Here is a 9,945-nt window from a genome sequence, read left to right as displayed (position 1 = left end):
GAACAGCAGACCCCACTGTCAGCCCTGCTGGATGTGCCCTTTGAAAAGCTGGGAGGAAATGTTTAGGACCTTGAAGGAGTTCACAGCTTGCTGAGAGAGGACCTAAGCAGCAGGGAGAAGGGTTTAGTTTTCCAGGATTCTCATTCTCTTCTCAGAGATGACAGCATTTCAATTCCACACCACCAATAGTTTGATATTCCTGTGGGATGGTAGGAATCCTGGGTAAATGCTTCCAATTTACAGAAGACAAAATTGAGGACCACGGTAAAAAAAATCCCTGCCAGATCAAAAAAAAAAAAATTGTAATTTATTTTACTTTTATCTGAGAGCAGAGTTAAAGAGAGAGACATTGGTTTACTCCACAAATGATTGCAATGGCCAGAGCCAAATTGATCCAAAGCCAGGAGCCAGGAGCTTCTTCCAGGTCTCCCACATGGGTGCAGGATCCCAAGAACTTGGGCCATCTTCCACTGTCTTTCCATGTACATTAGCAGGGAGGTGGACTGGAAGTGGAGTAGCTGGGACACAAACTGATGCCCACATGGAATACTGGTGCTACAGGCAGAGGATTAGTCTGTGGAGATACCACACTGGTCCCAGATCAAGTTCTTAGCTCACATTTCATTTTCTTAAGGAACTTAACTTGCATTATGTAGAAAAGCACATGAAGAATAATCAAATGATGATCAGAAGAACATGTGAAAATAAAACGTCTTCCAGGGTGCCCAAGTAGCATTGAGTCTGCCCCGCATGTTTCAAGAGAGGAGGTGGATTCACCTTCACCTTCACTGGGAAAAGTGGTGGATGGGTCCAGAGAGGGAAGACAGAGATGGAGGCGGCGAGAGAGGAGAGGAGGCCGACTCAGAATGCAGTATGACAGGCAGACTGGATGCCCGGTGTGTTCGCTCCCTTCCTGCTCCACAGAGGGATCTGAAATCTCTCGCAGCCTGCCTGGTCTTGGCATAGTCATAGGGGAGTCATGGACAAGGAGGGCGTTGTTCCCAAATCCATGGATAATGACACATTTGGCTTAGGATTGAGTTTCTCCAGAGCTTCTAGCTGCACCATTGATTTGCATGGTTACAGTTATGTAAGTCAGATTAGGAAAAAGGCCTAAACAGCGTGTGGATTGGCCACTTCAACGAGCATTCACTGCAAATTTAACACTGCAAACAGGGCCTTCTTAACTCTCTTTCTCCCCCGCCGCCGGGACAGGGAAACCTGGAGGGGCGTGCTGGGAAGTCAATACTGTGTGGTTTCTGCTACTTAGTGGGAACCGTATTTAGCCTCTTCCAGCTTCTTGTTCTTCCCTCCCTCTTTTGGTTTCTACTGATGTTTAAATACAGTTATGGATCACCCAAGATCCAACCTAATTGAAATGAAGCTGTGTCTTTGGCCTGACTTGACAGTGACTCTGTGTGAGGATCAGAACGTGCTGGAGTGGGCGTTGCAGGGGGCCTGAATGGACCACATGGTCAGAGTCGGCAGAACAGAAGAACACTCTAAGGGCAGGAAGAAAGGAGGTCATTTTGCCATGTCCACAAACACTGATCCTCATGCTGATCATGGTCATTGTGGTCCCAAACACAAAATGTGAATCTCTCCACTTCACAGGGAAGGTCACAGTTCAAGTTCAGCTTAAGGCCATCTGGCCAATCAATGGCCTAAAGGGGGCCCTCCAACCCAGCACTTCCCTCAGCCTAGTTCTTACTCTGAGGGCCTCTTCCATGTACTGTGAGCCCCATGGATAAAGGAGAGACCAGCGTGGGGGTGAATGCTTCGTGCACCTGCCGGCTCTCACCTGCCTTGGTGGGTGTCCTGGCATTCAGCCCTCCCTGGATTCCACCCAGGAGGAGCCTGCCTTGCTGACTGGCTGCTGGGCTCAAACTGCCCGTGCATCTCTGGATTTGGTCAAGATTTTGGTTGCAGCCTTTATCAGGTGCCTGGGTCACCTGGGCCCCAGAAACAAGCTTCCTAGAAGCTCCTCATCCTTTAGGTTTTCAAGTGTGTTGGGGGTTGGGGGATGGGAGGAATGCCAGAGCTGATGGTTACCAAGGGAAAAGCTCGCTGTGTTTGGTGCCCGATTATGGTGTTTCTGGTGTGGCCAGGATGGGGAGGAAAGAAATTAGATGCTATGAAAAGTGACTTTCAGGGAGGATGCTCTCGCGGTCCCTATCCAGCTGTCAGCCCCTTCACCTTGGTGGTGGGCAGCGGCCTCCCTTGGGTGGGTGCTGAACCGGCAGCAATGTTCTGTACCAGGTCCTCATTTTTCTGATTGAGAAATCCCAAGCTAATCTCCTCATTTGATGATTTTACAAAAACCAAACTGCTGACAGATGGCCAGATAAAGAGCACTCCTTTGCAATCGAAGCCAGTTCTGGGATGGAGCTGGGTGGTAGATTTCCAATGGCTATTAGCTTGATCGTCAGTCACTGGGAATAGCCTGCAGGCAGAACAAACCCGTGTCGGAGCGGGCCCACGCCCAGGTGCAGCAATACCTAGCTGGCCTATATATAAGGGGACCCTGGCTGCTCCTGGCAGTACAGTTCTCAGGCTCCACTCTTCTCGGGCAAACCATCCACCTTCCTCGCTGAGCAAAACCATCATGAGTTGTCAGATGTCGTGCCGGTCTCGGAGAGGAGGAGGTGGCGGAAGGAGCTTCCGTGGCTTCAGCAGTGGCTCCGCGGTGGTCTCCGGTGGGAGCCGCAGGTCCACCTCCGGCTTTTCCTGCGTGAGCCGCCACGGCGGGGGCGGAGGAGGCTATGGCGGAGGAGGCTTCGGCAGCCGGAGTCTGGTCGGCCTTGGCGGATCCAGGAGCATCTCCATAAGCGTGGCCGGAGCAGGTGGAAGCTTCGGCTCCGCTGGAGGATTTGGTGGCCGAGGAGGCGGCTTTGGAGGTGGCCTTGGCGGCGGTGGCGGCGGCTTTGGAGGTGGCCTTGGCGGCGGCTTTGGAGGTGGCGTTGGAGGCGGCTTCGGCGGAGGCCGCTTTGGCGGCGGCGGCGGCGGTTTTGGCGGTGGCAGCGGTTTTGGCGGTCCCGGCGGCTTTGGGGGTCCTGGTGGCTTTGGAGGTCCCGGCGGCTTCGGACCTGGAGGATTTCCTGGCGGTGGCATCCACGAAGTGTCCGTCAATCAGAGCCTCCTGCAACCTCTCAATGTCAAAGTTGACCCCGAGATCCAGAATGTGAAATCTCAGGAGCGGGAGCAGATCAAGACTCTGAACAACAAGTTTGCCTCCTTCATCGACAAGGTGAGTGGTGGTGGGGAGACAGGCCTGGAAGAACCCCATCTGGGCCGGGTCTGCTAGGGGCCTGGGTGATGTGTAAACCACGAGTGAGGAGGGTGAGGACAGTCTGTTGCCAGGAATGACTTGCCCCCTTTTGTCGCTTTTGTCCCATCCTCATGGAAAGCTCTGGAAATGATACAGAAAGGCGGGTAATGGCCAGTTGCATCCTGGCCATGGAAGGCATGGGGGAGATGCCTTCTGGGTCATTTTGTCTTTCTCTGCAAATGATTTCTCTGTTCCCTTCTTCTGATCTGGGAAGCAGAACCTGAAACTACTGCTTTGTTGGCGGGGGAGGGGGATGCTGAAGGAAACCTTGGCCTGGAGAGAAAGATTCTCGGTGCTTTGACCCTAAGTCCCTCTTGGTACTACTTGGGAGCTTTGTTGAATGCTCTCTGGTTTCAGGGCAGACGAAGCTGTCTTGATTCCTCTCAGGGAAAGGGGCAGGCATTGAAAAACCAGGCGGGCAGCCCCGCTCCTGAGGACTCCCATGCAGACTGCCAGTGGAGGCCTGCTGTCATCTTCAGAACCTACAAGCTCTTTGATGGGGATTCGGCTAGGATAAGGGAAGGAAATAGGCTAGGGTCTTGGGAGCAGCTGCCAACAATATCGTGGGTGGGGATGCGGGATTGGGCATCTTGGCTGAGCCAGTCGAAGGCAAGGAGGCCAGGTGCCAGGATGTGCAGGGGGCCCTTGGATTCACATGCTCTCTTTCCCGGCTGTGGCAGGTGCGCTTCCTGGAGCAGCAGAACCAGGTGTTGCAGACCAAATGGGAGCTGCTGCAGCAGATAGATGTGAGCACGCGGACCACCAACCTGGACCCACTGTTCCAGGCCTACATCAGCGATCTCAAGAAGACGGTGGATAGGCTCTCGGCAGAGAGGACGTCCCAGGACTCAGAGCTGGGCAACATGCATGATCTTGTTGAGGATTTCAAGAAGAAGTAGGTGGCGGATCAAGCACGAGAGGGTCTCTAGTGGCTGAATGGAACCATCTGTTGATTCCCTGTCCTCAAGTCACTTCCCTCCTGTTGATGAACGGGAGAGACCTCTGTGACTTCGTTGAGTATTTATTGGCAAAGAGGATGTGAGGGCCCTAGGGATCACATGCTTTGCATAACAGAGTCAATCTGAGAGCAGTCCACCCTCATCTGGATGTGAGCATTCCGATGGAGGCATTCAGACTGTACAAAACTCCCAGACAACGGGGGGTGAGTCCAGTAGAAAAAGGAAAAGGAAGAAAAAGAAACCACCGCTCTAATGGCCTTGTCATCTGGCTCCCCACAGGTACGAGGATGAAATCAACAAGCGCACGGCTGCTGAGAATGACTTTGTGACGCTTAAAAAGGTGAGCAGGGAATGTCCACTCCAGCTGCTTCCCACTCCGCCGGCTCCAGACAGGCAGGGTGGAAGACAGCTCCGAGCACAAAGAGCAGTGGGCAGGGCTGGGGAGGAGGGGTAGTGAGCTGCGTCCGTGGGTCAAGCTTGGGGAGACAATTTCTCCATATGTATGTATGTGGTAGATTGCTTCTCCCCAGTCGTGTACTCTGAGGCTCTCTTGGATCATGAAAAGTACACATACACACACACACACACACACACACACACACACACACACACCATGCTTCATCCCTATTCTGAAGAGCTGAGGAGGAATGGGACTGCTGTAACACTCTGCCTTAAGTTGCCATTGGCCGCGCCAATGGTAGTGTACTTAGTTTGGTTCTTGCAGGGCCCTGGTGTTATCTTCCAGGGACCTTCTGGAGAGGTGGGATAGACAGGAGGGATGCAAGAATTGAGGGCTGTGACAGCCCATGGAGGCCACCATACTCTGTTGTGGGTGTGTAGTCTGCCACAAGTAGGAAAGGGAGGCTGGTGAATACGGCTTGGTCCCACTTGAACTTCATGGTCTAGCGTATGCAGGTGGGGGTATGTGGTATGCGTGTATATGTGCAGGAGACATGGGCGTTCAGCCCCCTATGGGAGTACTTGGTGGACTGCACCCCTAAGGAGGTCCTGTGGGGGGTGTAGTTCTCCAGCAGGGTGATGCGGGATGTTAGAGAACCTTTAACAGGGAGCAGGTGGAGGTGGCGGCCAACGGAGGCTAAGGGAGTCCTTGCAGGGAGCATGAGTTTTATCAGACTTTCCCTACAGGATGTGGACAGTGCCTACATGAGCAAGGTGGAGCTGCAGGCCAAGGTGGATGTGCTGCGAGAAGAACTTGAGTTCTTCCAGGTCCTCTTTGCTGCGGTAAGGAGGCCAATCTCAGATAGATCTCCTTTTCCTGTCAGCTGGTGAGCAGGGAGCTGGAGTGGGGTTGACAGCCTGGGTGGCTTCAATTTGCTGTTATTCCAGCCCCCATACCCCCTAGTGGGAGGGAGCTTCTACAACACAGGTTTTGGGGTGTCTTGGGAAATCTGGGACAGGAAATGCCAGGATAACGTCCTCTTTCTGCACTCCACCCCACCCTCCACATCCAGTTGCCTTATGGAGACTTACCCTTTGCCCAATCCTATACCCCAGACACTTCAAATGCATTATGGCTCCTCTTGTCTTGCCCAACTTGAGTGCCACTGAGGGTTTGTGAACCAGGAAGGACATTGCAGGCATTTGAGCTGGATGGGCTTGTGTGTGTATGTTGGGGGCGGGCAGGACAGGGGAGTGCTAATCATAGCTGCTCAGAGTTTTTGCCCAGGATGGTCAGACATACAGAAGTCTGGGAACACAGGTGAATCCCACCCCAGCATGTTCCTAATGCTAGTTACTTGCCACGTGTGCACTGTAGGAGATCGCCCAGATGCAATCCCACATCACCGAGACCAATGTCATCCTGTCCATGGACAACAACCGTTCGCTGGACCTGGACAGCATCATCGCCGAGGTTCGCAGCCAGTACGAAGACATCGCCCAGAGAAGCAAGGAGGAGGCCGAGGCGCTGTACCACAGCAAGGCAAGTACAGGGAACACACAGCCAGGAAGTGCGTGGTGAAGTGACTTGGCGAACCTAACTTGAGCATTGCTGGTGAGAAGCAGGGGTGTTGAGAATAGTACTGAGTCCTTTGAGATGGGGTTGGGGTGTGGATGCTCTCCCACCTGTCATGAATGTGACCAGCACCTCCAACTTGGTTGAATTTTGCTGCACCACCCGCCAACCCTTAATGGGTACAAGTCAAGGTTTGCCTTCCCTGTTCTCTTGTGCCCACGTAGTATGAAGAGCTGCAGGTGACTGCTGGGAAACACGGGGAGAGCCTGAAGGATCTCAAGATGGAGATCAGCGAGCTGAACCGCATGATCCAGCGCCTGCAAGGGGACATCAGCCATGTGAAGAAGCAGGTGAGGCCCGCCCCACCCACTGGCCCAGCCCCGCTGGCTGAATGTGGTAGAATGGGACTCCTGATGGGTGCAAGCTTCTCTCTCTCAATGTGTGTGTGTGTGTGAGAGAGAGCGCGGGGGAGAGAGAGAGAGAGAGAGAAAGGAGTCAACACCCTAGCAGGTACTGATCCAGCATTGAGGGCTTTTAAACACCCTGACAAAGGTTTAGCCAAAGGCAAGAATCATGGTCACTTTCTGATTATTCATGTGAGTGAGAGGGAGCAACAACAACCAGGCACAAGTGTGTCTGACTTGCTGGATTGAACCTGAAGCTTCCCTGTGCTTGGCCCCAGAGACCTGCCCGTGGGGTATGACCAAGGAAGTTGGTCCTCAGGGGCAGTCTCTGGTTTTGTAGTAGATGACACAGGAGCTGATCTGACTCTGTTAGCAGCAGAAACATTGCAAAATAGAGCATGGTCATTGGTGTCCACAAGCTAGGAGAAGGGCTCTGGGCTGGTGTTGAGGGCAGCAGAGGGGATTATGGGGGAAGCTGAAAGGGGAGGTAGGAGGTGAGTGTTCCAAGGCAGCAGAGTCCCATTCTGGTTGTTTGCGACTTACACGGACTCCACTGAGGACCAGACCCTGAATACCTCTGCCCCACCACATCCCCTCTGCCAGGTTCAACTTGGCCCACTGCCCAAACAGAATCCTTCTCTGCTTTTCTCCTAGTGCAAGAGTATCCAAGACTCCATTGCTGATGCTGAGCAGAGGGGCGAGCATGCCATTAAAGATGCCAAGAGCAAGCTCACAGACTTGGAGGATGCCCTGCAGCAGGCCCGTGAGGACCTGGCCCGGCTGCTGCGCGACTACCAGGAGCTCATGAACACCAAGCTGGCCCTGGACGTGGAGATTGCTACCTACCGCAAGCTGCTGGAGGGCGAGGAGTGCAGGTGCGGGGCACTGGGAGGGGAAGAAGGGTCCCCTGGAACCAGGGCTAGAGTGAAGGCAGGGACAGCAGAGGATGGGGCAGGGTTTCTGTTGGAGGAGGGCTGCTTTGACCATGGTCCCCAGACATAAAAAGGGAGGAAACATTAGTGTATAGTTGTGCATTCATCAATATGAACGTGCTGGCCAAGCATAGTATGTTAGCTTAAGCAACACATTAACACCCTGGGATCTGCTGAAAGAGCAAACAGAATGATCTGAAACATGTTCATCCTGGGCCGTCTGAAACACTGGGCTCTTAGTTTATAGGGTGAATGACAGCTCTTCCCACCATGCACCCCTGAAAAGGTGGGAGGTGCAGGCTGGCTTGGGCGTGCTGCCCTGGGCAGGGCAGGGGTAGAGACATAAACAGAGGCATTTGCCTTCAAGGAGGAACTCTTCGCTCCCTGTGTGACCTGAGACCCGGGCCGGTATCACAGGCAGCCCTGGTGGCAGTCAGGAAGCTACCCCAGGACCATCAGCAAGTCATTCTGTAGTTTGAGAATTCAGTGGAAACAGAGGAGAGGGCAGAAGCTGCAGTTCTTTCGGGATGGAACATGCACAGTGCAGCTGAAAAACAGACATCCCCACCCTCATCCCCCAGCCAAATAGCTCTAGGTGCAAAACTGAGTTGCAAAGACCAAAGCCAAGTTGCTGTTTGGGCATTTGGCTCAGTGCTGCGTGAGAGCAGAGTAGCAAGTTGGCCTGCAATGCAAGCCCATGCCAGCACCTATGATCAGCGTGAGGGGTAGAGGTGCAAGCCACTCATGAGTCGCTCCTTGTGAGGCAGGACAGGGGCTGGGGGACAGGCTTAAACCACGCAGGTGCACACACACACCCTGGGCTCACTGCCATGGTCTCTGTCTCTCCTTCCCCTGCAGGATGTCATCAGACTTCAGCAACAACGTGACTATGTGTAAGTGGCTGGGCATGCTCCTGTCCTGGGGGTGGTGTATAGGGCAGGGCAGGTGGTGGTGGCCTGTGCAGTGACCGTGTCTCTCTCTCTCTCTCTCTCTCTCTGCAGCGGTGACAAGCAGCACCATCTCTTCCAACGTGGCCTCCCGGGCTGGCATTGGAGGAGGCCACGGTTCCGGAGGCCGAGGTTCCAGTTCTGGAGGAGGATTCAGCTCTGGAAGTAGCAGTTACGGTTCTGGAGGCCGAGGGTCCAGCTCCAGAGGTGGTGGAGGAGGAGGAGGCTATGGATCCGGTTCCGGTTCCGGCGGCGGCTTTAGCTCTGGAGGAGGCTCCAGGGGAGGTTCTGGTTCCGGTGGCGGTTTCAGCTCTGGAGGAGGCTCTAGGGGAGGTTCTGGTTCCAGTGGCGGTTTCAGCTCTGGCGGAGGTTCCAGGGGAGGTTCTGGTTCCGGTGGCGGTTTCAGTTCTGGCGGAGGTTCCAGGGGAGGTTCCGGTGGTGGTTTCAGCTCTGGAGGAGGCTCCCAGGGAGGTTCCAGTTCTGAGAAAGGTGCAGGTCAAAGCGGTTCCAGCGTGACCTTCTTCAGATAAGGATGTGATCCCCCTGTGCCTCCTCCACCTGCCCTCATCTTGACTCTCTTGCTCCAGAATCTAGAAGCCTGTCTCTTGTCAGCATTTTGGGGAAAGGGATGTGCATACTCCATCTTTGCTCCAAAGCAGTGAGCTGGAGCCAGTGACACCTGCTGTGTCCTGGAAAAGAAGCTACATTACCTAAGTTTGTCTTCCCACCATGCCCCACTCCGGGCTTCCATGCCTCCTTGTATTGTCCATCTGGGAGTGGGGATCCAAGACCCTGGGAAGTATACTGGTTCCCTCTCAAGACCACATTTCCCCTATCAGTGCTGGGGGATGCGTGCTGCTGTGTACATAACTTTTCTTGTTCCCCTCTGCTTTCTAATGTGCTGTGTTCTGGGTACCTGCCACAATAAAGCTTATTTGCAACTGACATCATGTGAGATTTGATTAATGCCAAGCATGGCAAGAGTGGTAGCTGCACATGTTAGGAGGTGCATTGGGATGGGCATTTGGACTGGTGGTTACGACTCCAGTTTGCAATGCTCATGTCTCACTCTGGAGCACCTGGGCTCCGTCCCGGCTCTTGACTCTGGCTTCCTGCTGCTGATGCAGTGATGGCTCGAGTGGTCGGTCCGTGTACCTGTGTGGGAGACCCAGATTGAATTCTTGGCTCTGAGCCTTGACCTGGGCCAATTGCTGCACTTCTGTATCTCTCAGAGAAATACATGGAATACTGGATATAAAAAATGGCATTTGGAGATGACTAAAGAGGGGATGTGGTGGCTTGGAGAAGCCCAGCTGTGTTCTCCCAGTAGGGTGTCTAGCATTGGGATGGGGGCATGAATGTCATACTCTCAGAAGGCACCTGCCACACTTGGGGCCATG

General features: G+C 53.8%; 1 protein-coding gene across 1 annotated transcript; it reads left to right on the top strand.

Moving 5' to 3' along the window:
- Nucleotides 1–2,605: 2,605 nt before the first annotated feature.
- KRT2 (keratin 2) lies at nt 2,606–9,075 on the top strand. The gene is made up of 9 exons (XM_040989010.1): nt 2,606–3,247; nt 4,009–4,223; nt 4,567–4,627; nt 5,434–5,529; nt 6,065–6,229; nt 6,487–6,612; nt 7,321–7,541; nt 8,457–8,491; nt 8,600–9,075. Exons 1-9 carry the CDS (start codon nt 2,606–2,608, stop codon nt 9,073–9,075), a joined length of 2,037 nt encoding a protein of 678 aa, XP_040844944.1.
- The last annotated feature ends 870 nt before the right edge of the window (nt 9,076–9,945 follow it).

This window comes from Ochotona curzoniae, unplaced genomic scaffold (assembly GCF_017591425.1).
Source record: "Ochotona curzoniae isolate NIBS_2020 unplaced genomic scaffold, NIBS_Ocur_1.0 contig_1014, whole genome shotgun sequence".
Taxonomy (NCBI): Eukaryota; Metazoa; Chordata; class Mammalia; order Lagomorpha; family Ochotonidae; genus Ochotona; species Ochotona curzoniae.
This window is presented reverse-complemented; position numbering and strand designations above follow the sequence as displayed.

What these genes read in the sequence shown, in the direction of transcription:
- KRT2 (XM_040989010.1), top strand. Translation starts at nt 2,606, where the DNA reads ATGAGTTGTCAGATGTCGTGCCGGTCTCGGAGAGGAGGAGGTGGCGGA. An exon ending in AGGCGCTGTACCACAGCAAG is followed by an intron (nt 6,230 to 6,486) that starts GCAAGTACAGGG and finishes GTGCCCACGTAG; the next exon opens with TATGAAGAGCTGCAGGTGAC. An exon ending in CAGCAACAACGTGACTATGT is followed by an intron (nt 8,492 to 8,599) that starts GTAAGTGGCTGG and finishes CTCTCTCTGCAG; the next exon opens with CGGTGACAAGCAGCACCATC.